The sequence below is a fragment of the Pseudorca crassidens genome, chromosome 4 (assembly GCF_039906515.1).
Source record: "Pseudorca crassidens isolate mPseCra1 chromosome 4, mPseCra1.hap1, whole genome shotgun sequence".
Taxonomy (NCBI): Eukaryota; Metazoa; Chordata; class Mammalia; order Artiodactyla; family Delphinidae; genus Pseudorca; species Pseudorca crassidens.
The window spans coordinates 127,933,401-127,949,960 of record NC_090299.1 but is presented as its reverse complement, the minus strand read 5'-3'; the positions used below and the strand labels follow the sequence as shown (position 1 = coordinate 127,949,960).

General features: G+C 39.9%; 1 protein-coding gene across 5 annotated transcripts in view; it reads left to right on the top strand.

The window, feature by feature from the left end:
- ARHGAP10 (Rho GTPase activating protein 10) overlaps positions 1-16,560 on the top strand; it is a 325,386-nt gene that overhangs the window by 206,095 nt on the left and 102,731 nt on the right. For all 5 annotated transcript variants that reach the window (XR_010943139.1, XM_067736723.1, XM_067736722.1 and 2 more), the window contains one exon: positions 12,807-12,865. Coding sequence is in view for 4 of the 5 variants with exons in the window: in XM_067736723.1 (XP_067592824.1) it covers positions 12,807-12,865 (59 nt within the window). In the remaining variant the exon portion in view is untranslated. The remainder of the gene's footprint in view (positions 1-12,806; positions 12,866-16,560) is intronic.

Genomic DNA, 16,560 nt, shown 5'->3' with positions numbered 1-16,560 from the left:
CTATTTCCATTTCTCTAGGAGGTGGGTCAAAAAGGATCTTGCTGTGATTTATGTCATAGAGTGTTCTGCCTATGTTTTCCTCTAAGAGTTTGATAGTTTCTGGCCTTACATTTAGGTCTTTAATCCATTTTGAGCTTATTTTTGTGTATGGTGTTAGGGAGTGTTCTAATTTCATACTTTTACATGTACCTGTCCGGTTTTCCCAGCACCACTTATTGAAGAGGCTGTCCTATCTCCACTGTACATTCCTGCCTCCTTTATCAAAGATAAGGTGACCATATGTGCGTGGGTTTATCTCTGGGCTTTCTATCCTGTTACACTGATCTATATTTCTGTTTCTGTGCCAGTACCATACTGTCTTTTTTTTTTTTTTTTAACATCTTTATTGGGGTATAATTGCTTTACAATCATGTGTTAGTTTCTGCTTTATAACAAAGTGAATCAGTTACACATATACATGTGTTCCCATATCTCTTCCCTCTTAGTACCATACTGTCTTGATTACTGTAGCTTTGTAGTATAGTCTGAAGTCAGGGAGCTTGTTTCCTCCAGCTCCATTTTTCGTTCTCAAGATTGCTTTGGCTATTCGGGGTCTTTTGTGTTTCCATACAAATTGTGAACTTTTTTGTTCCAGTTCTGTGAAAAATGCCATTGGTAGTTTGATAGGGATTGCACTGAATCCGTAGATTGCTTTGGGTAATAGAGTCATTTTCACAATGTTGATTCTTCCAGTCCAAGAACATAGTATATCTCTCCATCTATTTGTATCATCTTTAATTTCTTTCATCAGTGTCTTATAATTTTCTGCATACAGGTCTTTTGTCTCCTTAAGTAGGTTTATTCCTAGATAGGTAGGTTTATTCCTAGAAATTTTATTCTTTTTGTTGCAGTGGTAAATGGGAGTGTTTTCTTGATTTCACTTGCAGATTTTTCATCATTAGTGTATAAGAATGCCAGAGATTTCTGTGCATTAATTTTGTATCCTGCTACTTTACCAAATTCATTGATTAGCTCTAGTAGTTTTCTGGTAGCATCTTTAGGATTCTCTATGTGTAGTATCATGGCATCTGCAAACAGTGACACCTTTACTTCTTCTTTTCCACTTTGGATTCCTGTTATTTCTTTTTCTTCTCTGACTGCTGTGGCTAAAACTTCCAAAACTATGTTGAATAATAGTGGTGAGAGTGGGCAACTTTGTCTTGTTCCTGATCTTAGTGGAAATGGTTTCAGTTTTTCACCATTGAGGAGAGTGCTGGCTGTGGGTTTGTCATATATGGCCTTTATTATGTTGAGGAAAGTTCCCTCTCTGCCTACTTTCTGCAGGGTTTTTATCATAAAGGGGTGTTGAATTTTGTTGAAAGCTTTCTCTGCATCTATTGAGATGATCATATGGTTTTTTTCCTTCAGTTTGTTAATATGGTGTATCACGTTGAGTGATTTGCGTATATTGAAGAATTCTTGCATTCCTAGGATAAACCCCACTTGATCATGGTGTATGATCCTTTTAATGTGCTGTTGGATTCTGTTTGCTAGTATTTTGTTGAGGATTTTTGCATCTATGTTCCTCAGTGATATTGGCCTGTAGTTTTCTTTCTTTGTGACATCTCTGTCTGCTTTTGGTATCAGGGTGATGGTGGCTTCGTAGACTGAGTTTGGGAGTGTTCCTCCCTCTGCTATATTTTGGAAGAGTTGGAGAAGGATAGGTGTTAGCTCTTCTCTGAATGTTTGATAGAATTCACCTGTGAAGCCATCTGGTCTTGGGCTTTTGTTTTTTGGAAGATATTTGATCACAGTTTCAATTTCAGTGCTTGTGATTGGTCTGTTCATATTTTCTATTTATTCCTGGTTCAGTCTCAGAAGGTTGTATTTATCTAGGAATTTGTCCATTTCTTCCAGGTTGTACATTTTATTGGCATAGAGTTGCTTGTAGTAGTCTCTCATGATCCTTTTTATTGCTTCAGTGTCAGTTGTTACTTCTCCTTTTTCATTTCTAATTCTATTAATTTGAGTCTTCTCCCTTTTTCTCTTGATGAGTCTGGCTAATGGTTTATCAATTTTGTTTATCTTCTCAAAGAACCAGCTTTTAGTTTTATTGATCTTTGCTATCATTTCCTTTATTTCTTTTTCATTTATTTCTGATCTGATCATTATGATTTCTTTCCTTCTGCTGAACTTGGGGTTTTTTTGTTCTTCTTTCTCTAATTGCTTTAGGTGCAAGGTTAGGTTGTTTATTTGAAATGTTTCCTGTTTCTTAAGGTAGGATTGTATTGCTATAAACTTCTCTCTTAGAACTGCTTTTGCTGAATCCCATAGGTTTTGGGTCGTCGTGTCTCCATTGTCATTTGTTTCTAGGTATTTTCTGGTTTCCTCCTTGATTTCTTCCGTGATCACTTCGTTATTAAGTAGTGTATTGTTTAGTCTCCATGTGTTTGTATTTTTTACAGACCTTTTCCTGTAATTGATATCTAGTCTCATAGTGTTGTGGTCGGAAAAGATACTTGATATGATTTCAATTTTCTTAAATTTACCAAGGCTTGATTTGTGACCCAAGATATGATCTATCATGGAGAATGTTCCATGAGCACTTGAGAAAAATATGTATTCTGTTGTTTTTGGATGGAATGTCCTCTAAATATCAATTAAGTCCATCTTGTTTAATGTATCATTTAAAGCTTGTGTTTCCTTATTTATTTTCATTTTGGGTGATCTGTCCATTGGTGAAAGTGGGGTGTTAAAGTTCCCTACTATGATTGTGTTACTGTCAATTTCCCCTTTTATGGCTGTTAGTATTTGCCTTATGTATTGATGTGCTCCTATGTTGGGTGCATATATATTTACAATTGTTATATCTTTTTCTTGGATCGATCCCTTGATCATTATGTAGTGTCCTTCTTTGTCTCTTCTAATAGTCTTTATTTTGTCTGATATGAGAATTGGTACTCCAGCTTTCTTTTGATTTCCATTTGCATGGAATATCTTTTTCCATCCCCTCACTTTCAGTCTGTATGTGTCACTATGTCTGAAGTGGGTCTCTTGTAGACAGCATAAATATGGGTTTTGTTTTTGTATCCATTCAGCCAGTCTGTGTCTTTTGGTGGTAGCATTTAATCCATTTACATTTAAGGTAATTATCAATATGTATGTTCCTATTCCCACTTTCTTAATTGTTTTGGGTTTGTTATTGTAGGTCTTTTCCTACTTTTGTGTCTCATCCTAGAGAGGTTCCTTTGGCATTTGTTGTAAAGCTGGTTTGGTGGTGCTCAACTCTCTCAGCTTTTGCTTGTCTGTAAAGGTTTTAATTTCTCCATCAAATCTGAATGGGATCCTTGCTGGGTAGAGTAATCTTGGCTGTAGGTTTTTCTCCTTCATCACTTTAAATATGTCCTGCCACTCCCTTTTGGCTTGTGAAGTTTCTGCTGAAAGATCAGCTGTTAACCTTATGGAGATTCCCTTGTGTGTTATTTGTTTTTTTTCCTTGCTGCTTTTCATATGTTTTCTTTGTATTTAATTTTTGATGGTTTGATTAATATGTGTCTTGGCATGTTTCTCCTTGGATTTATCCTGTATAGGACTCTCTGTGCTTCCTGGGCTTGGTTAACTATTTCCTTTCCCATATTAGGGAAGTTTTCAACTATAATCTCTTCAAATATTTCCTCAGTCCCTTTCTTTTTCTCTTCTTCTTATGGGGCCCCTATAATTCGAATGTTGGTGGGTTTAATGTTGTCCCAGAGGTCTCTGAGACTGTCCTCAGTTCTTTTCATTCTTTTTTCTTTATTCTGCTCTGCAGTAGTTATTTCAACTATTTTATCTTCCAGGTCACTTATCCGTTCTTCTGCCTCAGTTATTCTGCTATTGATCCATTCTAGAGTATTTTTAATTTCATTTAATGTGTTGTTCATCATTGCTTGTTTCCTCATTAGTTCTTCTAGGTCCTTGTTAAATGTTTCTTGCATTTTCTCTATTCTATTTCCAAGACTTGGGATCATCTTTACTATCATTATTCTGAATTCTTTTTCAGGTAGACTCCCTATTTCCTCTTCATTTGTTTGGTCTGGTGGGTTTTTACCTTGCTCCTTCATCTGCTGTGTGTTTTTCTGTCTTCTCATTTTGCTTATCTTACTGTGTTTGGGGTCTCCTTTTTGCAGGCTGCAGGTTCGTAGTTCCCGTTGTGTGCCTGTCCCCAGTGGCTAAGGTTGGTTCAGTGTGTTGTGTAGGCTTCCTGGTGGTGGGGACTAGTGCCTGTGTTCTGGTGGATGAGGCTGGATCCTGTGTTTCTGGTGGGCAGGTCCACGTGTGGTGGCGTGTTTGGGGTGTCTGTGGCCTTATGATTTTAGGCAGCCTCTCTGCTAATGGGTGGGGTTGCGTTCCTGTCTTGCTAGTTGTTTGGCATAGGGTGTCCAGCACTGTAGCTTGCTGGTCGTTGAGTGAAGCTGGGTGCTGGTGTTGAGATGGAGATCTCTGGGAGATTTTCGCCATTTGATATTACGTGGAGCTGGGAGGTCTCTTGTGGGCCAGTGTCCTGAATTCTGCTCTCCCACCTCAGAGGCACAGCCCTGACTCCTGGCTGGAGCACCAAGAGCCTTTCATCCACACGGCTCAGAATAAAAGGGAGAAAAAGTAGAAAGAAAGAGGATAAAATAAAGTAAGATAAAATAATATAAAGTTATTAAAATAAAAAGTAATTATTAAAAATTTTTTTAAAGTAAAAAAAAAACGGATGGACAGAACCCTAGGAAAAATGGTGAAAGCAAAGCTATACAGACAAAATAACACACAGAACATACACATACACACTCACAAAAAGAGAAAAAGGGAAAATTATCATGTCTCCCAAAGTCCACCTCCTCACTTTGGGATGATTCGTTGTCTATTCAGGTATTCCACAGATGCCCGTACATCAGGTTGATTGTGGAGCTTTAATCTGCTGCTCCTGAGGCTGCTGGGAGAGATTTCCCTTTCCCTTCTTTGCTCGCACAGCTCCCGAGGTTCACCTTCGGATTTGGCCCCGCCTTTGTGTGTAGGTCGCCTGAGGGCGTCTCTTCACGCCCAGACAGGACGGGGTTAAAGGAGCCGCTGATTCGGGGGCTCTGGCTCACTCAGGTCGGGGGGAGGGAGGGGTACGGATGCGGGGCGGGCCTGCGGCAGCAGAGGCCGCCATGACGTTGCAGCAGCCTGAGGCGCGCCGCACGTTCTCCCGGGGAAGTTGTCCCTGGATCATCACGGGGCCCTGGCAGTGGCGGGCTGCACAGGCTCCCAGGAAGGGGGCTGTGGATAGTGACCTGTGCTCGCACACAGGCTTCTTGGTGGCGGCAGCAGCAGCCTTAGCGTCTCAGGCCCGTCTCTGGGGTCCGCGCTTTTAGCCGCGGCTCGCGCCCGTGTCTGGAGCTCCTTTAAGCAGCGCTGTTAATCCCCTCTCCTTGCGCACCAGGAAACAAAGAGGGAAGAAAAAGTCTCTTGCCTCTTCGGCAGCTCCAGACTTTTCCCCGGACTCCCTCCGGGCTAGCCGTGGCGCACTAACCCCCTGCAGGCTGTGTTCACGCAGCCAACCCCAGTCCTCTCCCGGCGCTCCGACGGAAGCCCGAGCCTCAACTCCCAGCCCCGCCCGCCCCGGCGGGTGAGCAGACAAGCCTCTCGGGCTGGTGAGTGCCGGTCGGCACCGACCCTCTGTGTGGGAATCTCTCCGCTTTGCCCTCCGCACCCCTGTTGCTGTGTTCTCCTCCACGGCGCGGAAGCTTCCCCCCTCCTCCACCCGCAGTCTCCGCCCGCGAAGGGGCTTCCTAGTGTGTGGAGACCTTTCCTCCTTCACAGCTCCCTCCCACTGGTGCAGGTCCCGTCCCTATTCTTTTGTCTCTGTTTTTTATTTTTTCTTTTGCCCAACCCAGGTACATGGGGAGTTTCTTGCCTTTTGGGAGGTCTGAGGTCTTCTGCCAGCGTTCAGTAGGTGTTCTGTAGGAGTTGTTCCACGTGTAGATGTTATTTGTGATGTATCTGTGGGGAGAAAGGTGATCTCTGCGTCTTACTCTTCCGCCATCTTCCTCAAGTGCCAAAGAAGATGTTTTTAGCCACTGTTTGAGATTTTTTTTCTTAACCTTTTAAGTACAGTCAGTCCTCTGTATCCTCAGGTTGGTCCCACATTCACGGATTCAACCAACCGCGGATGGTGTAGGTTGTTTACGGTCCACAGTTGGTTGAATCTGTGGAAACTGAGGCCAGACTGTAGAACATGAGCATCTGCCGATTTTGATGTCCAAAGTGGGTCCTGGAACCAATCCCCTGCTTATGCTGAGGGACGACCTTATTATTATCCCTGTTCTAGAAGGGGGTAAAATGAAGACTAAATCTTTGTGCTTATATTTAGTTTGCCACTGGTAGTGAGTAACTGGTTTAGATGAGGATTATGGTAATATCTCATTAGCCCCAACCCTGGGATTGGAGTGTACACTTCCTGATGATATTGACATCTTATGTGGTTTTGGTCATTGCAGTATCTCAGCATCTAGAGCTAACTCTGTCACTCAAATATGAGAGCAGAGGTTCTAAACTGGGGGTGACTTTGGCACTCTCCAGCCCTACTCCAGGGCTCTTTGGCAATATTTGGAGACATTTTTGGTTGGCAGGATTCCTGAAGAGGGATGCTGCTGGCATCTAACGCGTGGAGACCAGGGATGGACAGCTGAACATCTGCAGTGCGCGAGACGGCCCTCCCCTGTCCCCAGATGTCCAAAATGTCAGTAGTGCTGAGGTTGAGAAAGCCTGTATTAGACGGATGAAGGACAGAATGGGTGAAGGATATAAAAGTAAAATAAATGTCCTATATTAATCTGACCAGCAGAGGATGGTGCCTTGCCAGGAGGTAGCTTTAAACCCAGTTTACTGTTTTTTAAGCTTATGCCTAGTACAGTTCAAAATGATTTGGTTATTGGTTGGAAGCTAAGGGCAAAAATCCACTTCTTTTGTCGTAAATTGCATGTGTGTTTTTTCCTGCTTCACATGATTCTTTCTTCCCTTGTTGGGGGAATTAGTTTAATAAACTAGAGGATCTTTTTCTGCAATACATACAGTTTCTTTCTGGTTCTTTTTTTTTTTTTTTTTTCTTGCAGTACGCGGGCCTCTCACTGTTGTGGCCTCTCCCCTTGCGGAGCACAGGCTCCGGACGCGCAGGCTCAGCGGCCATGGCTCATGGGCCCAGTCGCTCCGTGGCATGTGGGACCTTCCCATACTGGGGCACAAACCCGCGTCCCCTGCATCGGCAGGCGGACTCCCAACCACTGCGCCACCAGGGAAGCCCTCTTTCTGGTTCCTTATACTCTCTGAAGTTAGTTCCTTCTTGTCTCTGGTCTTGTGTTACTTTTTCTGTTTTTTTCTCTTTACATTGCTTCATCCTATTGAATTTCACTTTTAAGCAAGCATTGCCTACAGAAGAACATTAGGAGATACTATTATTGTATAACTTCACTCCTAACAATACACACAGGCTGCCTGAAGGTGATAAAGTGATTATCATAAAATGGCAGATGCCTTGGGAGAGTTGAAAGTTAGGTTGCTGTTCCCTTCCCCTATGTTATTTTTAGCAACTGAAGATGCAGTAATCAGGATTTAATAAGTTTTCTGGTGATGCACCAAAGAGGAGAAAACTGAGGTTTTTATTTACCTTCATTTTGGCTACCTGGTTACGGTCAAGCAAGGGTGTTTCTTTTAGCACAAGAGGTAATACAGCGTGATGGTTTGGAGCATGGGCTCTGGAGCCAGCCTGCCTGGGTCACTTATGGCACAATGACGCGAAGCTGAATATAGCTTTTCTCACCAAAGAAGCTGTTGCCCTTGAATTCTTTTCGCTGCAAATATTGGATCGGAGGTTGGAAATAGATGAAGGGAAATAGCCAAACATCCCCATCCCCCCTCCGTCCCCCAACAAACACTAAACTAAAATGAGCAAAGCCTCCAGGGTCTGGGAGGTAGAAAAAGATGTGCGATAGACACATGTATGGCATCTCCTGTCATCTTCTTCTGACTTGAGGCGAAGTTTTTTTTTTTTTTAAGCTAAAACGAGGGTTGGATTCCAGCCCTCTGGTTGATTTCCCATCTGTTCCGACCATAATTTTGATTTCCGGTCATGTGTTCATTTCAGCATTTTCCCATTGTCAGGGGAGAGATGAGCTATTTTGTGAGGTTTGTAGTAAAATGATTTTACCTGGAAGAAACTTCTAAGCCTGGAAATGAGAATGGGACTTTTGGGGAAGAAAATGCCACTCTAGTAAATATTATGCTTTATACCCCTAGACAGAGCCCGTTGAGAGGTAGGTCATGTTGGGTGAGAAGCCGACAGGTATGATGACTCAGTATAATTAATTTTGTATGGGGAACTTGTCATTTTTATTACTGCTTCCCCAACATTAACAATACTTAATATTTTTTTATGCTGCATTGCCTGGCTAGACATACAGCAGTGATATAAGCAGCACGTAGAAGATACCTAGATACAAATTCATTTTTATTGGAAAAGAAATGCTCTCTATGGGGTTTCTGAGTGTTCTCATTTTTCCCCCTTTCTTTTCGAAACCCTTTAACTTTTATTCTCTGACAGATTAGCATTTTCCTTCATCGCTACTTCCTGCTTGTTCGAGTTTTGAAACAAAACCAAAGGTTTCCTTCTGATTGCCTCTTCTTTTTCTTTATTTAGTCTGTGGTGTAATTCATTTTATTTTTCTTTCCTAAATGAGAGTCTAGAGGATGAAGGGGAGGAAGAGAGGAAATAAAAGAACAGTTTTTTCTTCACTAGTGCTTTTAAGTTTTAGTATCGGCCTCTACAGCTGTCATTTCATGCGCGTGCGTGCACATGTGTGTGTCCGTGTGTGTCCTGCAGCATCAAAGGCTGTATGTAAGATAAAATGGTGGCTACTAGGGGATGGTGGAGGGATAAGATTGATGGTGTATAAGGTACAAACTTGTAATGAGTAGTAAATAGACCCTAGAGATCTAAGGTACAGTATAATAAATGTAGACAATAATAGTACACTATAATTATGTAATGTGATAAATATTGACACATCGGTGATATCACGATATATAAATGTATCAAAATAATATGCTGTACACCTTAAACTTACCCAATGTTCCAAGTGAAATTTATTCAATAAAAAATTGTATGTAGGGAACATAATCTGTAAATTTGTTTTTCCATTTTGTTGAAGTTTTATTGACGTGTAACTGACGTACAATAAACTGCATATATTTATAGTACACATTTTGATAAGTTTGATGTGTGTGTACATCTGTGAAGCCATCACCAAAATCAAGTGGCTGAACCCTCCCATCACCCCCAGAGTTTCCTCAAGCCCCTTTGAACTCCCTGTCTCTCACTTTTCTCTTCTCATTCCCTCATCCCTGGGCAAACCACTGGTCTGCTTTCTGTCATTATACATTAATTTGCACTTCCTATAATTTCATATAAATGGAATAACATAGCATGTACTTTTTAAAATCTGGGTTCTTTCACTCAGCATAATTACAGATTCACCTGTGTTGTAGCAAGGACCAATAGTTCATTCCTTCTCAATGCTAACTAGTGTTCCATTTTATAGATACACCACAAATTTCTGTTTTATCCATTTACCTGTTAATAAATATTTGGGTTGTTTATAGCTTTTGGCTGTTATAAATAAAGCTACTAAAAACTTTTGTGTACAAATCTTTGAGTGAACGTAGGCTTTCATTCCTCTTGGGTAAATCCTAAGAGTATAATGCCTGGATTGTACAATAGGTGTATGTTTACCTTTTGGGGAAACGGACAAACTTTTTTCCAAAGTGGTTGTTTTTCGTTACATTTCCACTTACGATGTACAAGAGTTCCATTTCCTTTATACATCCTTGCCAAATCTTGATATTTCGGATACAAGTCTTTAGATAATGTGCTTTGCAGATGTTTTCTTCATGACTTCCTGGCTTGTATTTTCATTCCCTTAAAAGTGCCTTGCAAAGAGCCTTTAAAAATTTTGATGAAGTTGAATTTACTAGTTTTTATGGACTGTACTTTATGGATTGTGCTTTTGCCTAATCCAAAGTCACAAAGATTTTATGTTTTCTTCTAGAAGTTTTATAGTTTTAGGTTTTACACTTAGATCTATGATCTATTTTAAGTTAGTCGTTGTGTAAGATATAGAATATGGATCCAAGTTCACTTTTGAATATGGATGTCCAGTTGTTTCAGTACCATTTGTGGGAAAAACTATCCTTTCTCCACTGAATTGTCTATTGTTTGCTAGTATGGTGAGTTGCATTGATTTTAATTTAATATTAAGGCAGTTACATTTCTGTGATAAACCCAGCTTGGTCATGATGTATTATCCTTTTATTTATCTTGTTGAATTCCAGTTGCTAACGTTTTATTTAGAATAGTTGCATCTACATTCATGAGTAATACCGGTCTGTAGTTTTCTTATAATGTATTTAATTTTGGTACTAAGGTAAATGCTGACATCAAAGAATCAGTTAGAAAATATTCCCTCTTCTATTTTCTGGAAGGATTTGCATAGAATTGGTATTATTTCTTTTTTAACTGTTTGATAGAATTTATCAGTGAGTCATTTGGGCCTAGAGCTTTCTTATTGGCAGGATTTTTAACTACAAATTCATTTTCTCTAATTGATATGGGTTACCTGTTTCTCAGGTTACCTATTTCTTTTGGAGTGAGACTTAGTAGTTTGTGTCTTTTGAGACATTTGTCCATTTCATCTAAACTGTTGAATTTGTGGGCATGAATATTTTCATAATATTTTATTTTCTTTGTAATACTTTAGAACATGGAGTGATTCTTCAGTCGCCTCTATTACTTCTGATTGGTGATTTGTGTTTTCTTTTATTTCCTAGTTATTATGGCTAGACTTACCAACTTTATTGATTATTTCGAAGAACCAGTTTTTGGATTTATTTATTTTCTCTGTTTCTGTTTGTTTGTTTTCTGTTTAATTGATTTCTGCTCTGATCTTGGTTTCTGTTTTTCTGCTTATTTTGGGTTTAATTTACTTTCTTTTTGGCTGTTTAAGGTAGGAAGTTTAAGACCTTTCTTTTTTCTAACATAGGTACTTAGTGGTATAAATTTACCACCAAATACTGCTTTACCAACATCCCTTAAATTCTGATATGTTGTATTTTCATTTTTGTTTCATTTCAGAATACTTCCTGATATTCCTTTCTTTGAGGTTTTCTAGATATCTCTGTTATTGATTTCTAATTTAATTTTTACTGTAATCAGAGAAATACCCTGTATAAACTGAACCCTTTTAAATTTATGGAGATTTGTTTCATGGTCCAGGATCTCTTTATCTTGATAAATGCTTCATATGCACTGGGAAAGAATGTGTCTTCTGTTGCTTTTGGATGGCGTTTCATTTAGGTGATGGACGTACCAGTCAGGTGAAGTTGGTTGATAGCTTTGGTCAAATCTTCTCTATCCTAACTGATTTTGTCTACTCGTTCTATCAGTTATTGAGACACAGAGGTATTTAAGTCTCTGGCCATATTTGTGGATTTGTCTATTTCTCCTTGCAGTTCCATCCATTTTTGCTTCCTGGATTTTGAAGATCCTGTTATTAGACCCACTAACATTTAGGATTGTTACAAAAAACAAACAGCCATTTAGGATTATTATGTCTTCTTGATGAATTGACCTCTTTATCAATATGAAATGACCTTCTTTATCCCTGGCATTTTTTTGGGGCTTTTGCATATGTTTAAAATTTTTTTGTGTGTGTATCTTTGATGTCTTTTTTTTAAGCATTTGAAGAGGAGTTTCTGGGCTACGTGATTTAAACCTTTTAAAAGTTTTTATCTTTTATCTTGCCAGATTGCCCTCCAGAAGGGCTGTGCAGATTGATAACTTGTCTTAGTGTTCTTTAGGTGTTTATAGAGTCTGGAGATCTCGTCTTTTAAAATTTAAGATATGTATAAATGTTGATTGAACTGTAACATTCTGTTGACCACAGGATAAAAATCTACCATTTATGTAATCTGTTTGTAGAAAATTAAAATGATATGGGTGTTTTTTAAGTTGTCATCAATTTTATTTCATTTCTCTGTTATTTCATAGGCATACATCAATATTGGATGTCATATTTTTATAATAGAGATGTAAGAGAAGAGGACTGGAGGGACTTCCCTGGTGGTCCAGTGGTTAAGAATTCACCTTCCAGTGCAGGGGGTGTGTGTTCAACACCTGGTCGGGGAGCTAAGATCCCACGTGCCTCATGGCCAAAACAAAAACAAAAACAAAAACAAAACAAAACATAGAAACAGTATTATAGCAAATTCAATAAAGACTTTAAAAATGGTCCACATCAAAAAAATCTTAAAAAAAAAAAGAGGACTTGATTTCTTTAAATTTGTTTAATCTTTTCCATATTTTTTTTGTGGCATCCAGTTAATATCCTAGAGGTGATTTTCAAAATTATATGTTTATATTTGGTTGGATAGAATATTTGACTTTAAATAAGTTAGTATGTGGAAGGGAGTTTTATACATGAAATCAGATGTTTATAAAGGTACTTTCCAAGATTAACTATGAAGTACTGTGTGCTTAGATCTGATAGAGATTTGTGACTACTTAAGCTTGTACAGTGCGTGGTGCAGATAACACTTAATAAAGGAATCCATTTGAATGATGTATCTTCTTTGATATGTAAAAGTATTTCCTAGGGAAGTTTTGTACATTAAGAAATGCATGACATATTTAATACCCTTTTATAAAAAATGAATGCAAAAAGAGGTGACCTGTTTGTATTTGGTAATTCTAAGCTGTCCTTTTAATACAGGAGTCTTCCAGAGCCGCTGATGACCTATGAATTACACGGAGACTTCATCGTTCCAGCCAGTACGTATTGCATCGAGGTGATAGAAACAGTTTTGTGATTGACAGTGTGTACAAACTGAAATTTCCACATGAAAAATTTATCTTTATGTTATTGTAATCTGTGTTAAAAATGGAAATCACTTGAGGAGGTGTTTGCCCCCCCTTTTAGAAGATGAAAAAAGGGACAATTAATATATTCATTCATTCATTCATTCATTCACTCACAGACATGTATTTATGTCCTACTGTGCACTAGTCACTGGTATATAATGAATATATAGAGCCATGAAAGGATTTCTGCCCCCAGGAGCCAATTCTTCAGCAAGTATTGGGGCACACACACCTCTCCCTGGACCATAATGTATATAATAATGACGTGAACACAGTACGATGGGAACACAGGAGTATTTAACTTACAGACGGTTGGGGAGATTAGCAGATTCGGAGAGATTCGCATGTTGGAAATGACTTCACGTAGAAAGATATTGAGATGGAAATTGCAGGCAGAAGGAATACTGTGAGCTCATACCGGAAGCCCACACAATATTTGGTAGAGAGTGAATTCTATGTGATAAAATGTTAAATGAAAAAGGCTTATAGTTGGTAGCATTTTAATTTGTGATTAAATTTTTTGTGAGTCATACTCATTTCGAGCTTTCTTGCTTTCTCTCTCTGATACACTCTCTTACACTGTCTGTTGTACACACTCAGTTTTTCTATTCGACACTTGGTGTTAAATCATCCCAGTCTTCCAAAATATTCTGGTGTTAGGTATTTAATAGTTAAGGAAAGGAAGGTGGAGACATGCTAAGTGACTTGCCAGATTTTGGAGATCTTTATTTAAAATTCAAAACCCCAGTTCCACTGGCTAAAACCTGCAGTATTGGTTTTCACAGGTGCACTGACAGTAGTTGTAACTGTATCTCCATTTCCTTTTATTTTCTTCCCTTGGATGTATTCCATCGTTTAATCTGTTGAAAACTTGAGCGCAATCCCTTGGGTCCTATGTTACTCCTGCCTGAACATTGCTTTAAATGTATCTTCTTGTGAGGTCCCTGCTCCAGCCAGCATGAAGGTTCCTAGGAGGTTGCAGAAAGAAGGAATAGTTAGGCCCAGTTAGACTCTACATATAAAACAGGCATTTGGAAAAGGCAAAAATATGGTTCTGTTCACTTTTGTTTTCACATGGAAGAGGATTTCTTTTTTCTTTTTAAAGGGAGTTTGTATGATCAAGGAAGTGGGGGAAAGATTTCTTGGCAAAAACTCAAGCAAATGCTTAGTTGTTCTGATTCTTCCCCGTGGCATTTTTGGCAAACCGGGGGAAGAGAAATTAAACTCTCATTGGGGGACGGTTGTTTCATGTTTGCCTCAGAGTCTGGAAAAAGCAGAAGAGTGCCAATTTTAATCTAGAATCCTTTGAGAATTGGAGAAAGATAAAGGGATTATGGAATAAAGTTTTCAGTTACCACAGGTTAGTATCATTATCACGCCTTGTAACCGAATCCAGTGTGTTTGAAATTCTAACATCGATGTATTTTACCAGATGAAGAGGTAGGAACTTACAAGTGTTTACTAAGTCCGTGGTGGTAGGAGGTGAGTTTCAAGAGTTGTTGAGGCTATCTTTCAACACTGTGGGAGAAGACATTGTGCCAGTATGAAGGGTAGCATCACCTCCTAGACGAGTACCTTGTGTTCTGCTTCCTGACTATGTTGGGATCTGACATAGAGTCTTCACAGTGATTTGAATAACAAGCCTGTTCCAGAGAAACACTGTAGCTACTGTATTATTGGCAGGTATTTGCACCCAAGTGGAGTTACGGTTGGCATGGGACCCATAGTTACCTTATTTAATGGGGAAAAGTACGTATATTAAATGGGTGTATTTTCATGGCCAACATTTCCAGTGCAGACTTTCATTTTTTATTCAGTTCTCTTGTGAGCACTCTCAGCAGAGAGTATAGAAGCAGGTCCTCTGATCTTTACATGTGTCCTTTCCAGTGTTGACTAAAACGGTCACAGAAATCAGGTGGCCAGGATTAGTCTCCTCTTGAATAATGTTGGAAACTTGGAATTGCAGTTAAACTATCATTTTCCATTAACGATGGCAGAGATTCCCTTGTTTTGCTGCAGAGTCTTAGCTGAGCTGACTTCTAAAATGATCAAGCATCACCCATCTCTGTTACTGCCTCTCACACCAGCATGGAAACTAAATTTTGATTCTTTTCAGTCATGTGCAGTAGTTTCAGTCTGTTCTGTGATGTTGAGATGGTCTTTTCTCCCCTCCCTGCTGAGGGTTCTGAAGGTTTCTCCTGGGTCCCTTCATTTCTTCTCATCAGTTTCTTTCCTGTAGAGTTCCGTTGAGAACCTGTGAGTTAATTTCTGGAGTGTGTGATACAAATGTGAATTTTCTTTCTTTGTTGTCACCACAGAAGGCAAACATCTTTTGTTTTTCATTCTTAAAAGAAATACCTACTGGTCAATGGTGAATGCATTGAGAAATTAAAAAAAATTTTTTTTTGAAAGCGTCTAAATAACTCTTTCAGCTGAGGGAGTTAACTTAAAATTGCTAAAAGGAACTGGAGACCCTCTGTCTAGGAAAGTCACTCCTGTGTGTCTTCTGTACACACATAGCACTGCACTTCTGGTCACCAAATGTGTGGGTTTTCCCCACACCAACCAATTCTGTGATGCCAGCTGTGTGTCCTGCAGTTGGATTCAGGTCTGATTCTGTTTATCTGGAGTTAGCCTCTGATCCCACAAGTTAAGGACTCGTCCTACAAAACTGCACCCCCCATGAAAGACACCAGTTCCAAGTCCCAGGTTATCCCTGGGACTTTTGACTGATTGGCTAGAAATCAGCTTTCTCGTAACCCCTACCTTGGACATGAGAATTTGCTAGAGTCCATACCCTGTGCTGGGGGGATTTTTATGAAGGCTTCATCCTGTAGCCATGAGGGATTGTTAGCTCCATTTCTTGCCCCCTCCCCTCTCCAGAGAATGGTGGGTAGATCTGAAAATTCCAAGCTTCTAACCTTTCTTGTGACCAGCCCCCATCTAGAAGCCCACCAAAAGCCACCTCATTAAAACAGAAGATGTTCTTATCAGCCCCCAAATTCCAGGGGACTTAGGAGCTTGGCGTCAGACATTCCGATCACTCAGGAAATGACAGAGCCCCTAGGAGCTCTGTATCAGAAACTAGAGGGCTTCCCTGGTGGCGCAGTGGTTGAGAGTCCGCCTGCCGATGCAGGGGACACAGGTTCGTGCCCCGGTCTGGGAGGATCCCACATGCCGTGGAGCGGCTGGGCCCGTGAGCCATGGCCGCTGAGCCTGCGCGTCCGGAGCCTGTGCTCCGCGAAGGGAGAGGTCACAGCAGTGAGAGGCCTGCGTACCGCAAAAATAAAAAAAAATAAAAAAAGAAACTAGAAATACTAGAACAAAAGACTCTCTGAGCACCCCCAAATACAAGACTTTTAGGAGCTCAGCATCAGGAACTGGGTGTAGAGACCAGTATACGTATATTTATTATTATTTCACACCATCCATCTTGCAAGAGAATATAATGGGCCTTTAGTATAGAAATTTATAAGATGAAAGTACAGTTTGCTTGGTTTACGCAGGAGTCAGAAGGTCGTTCCCAGCTGGGGAAGGCTGGCAGGCATTTACCTGGATCTCTTACTGCATGATGTTTATTACCTTTGAGAATGTTGTAGTCCTTG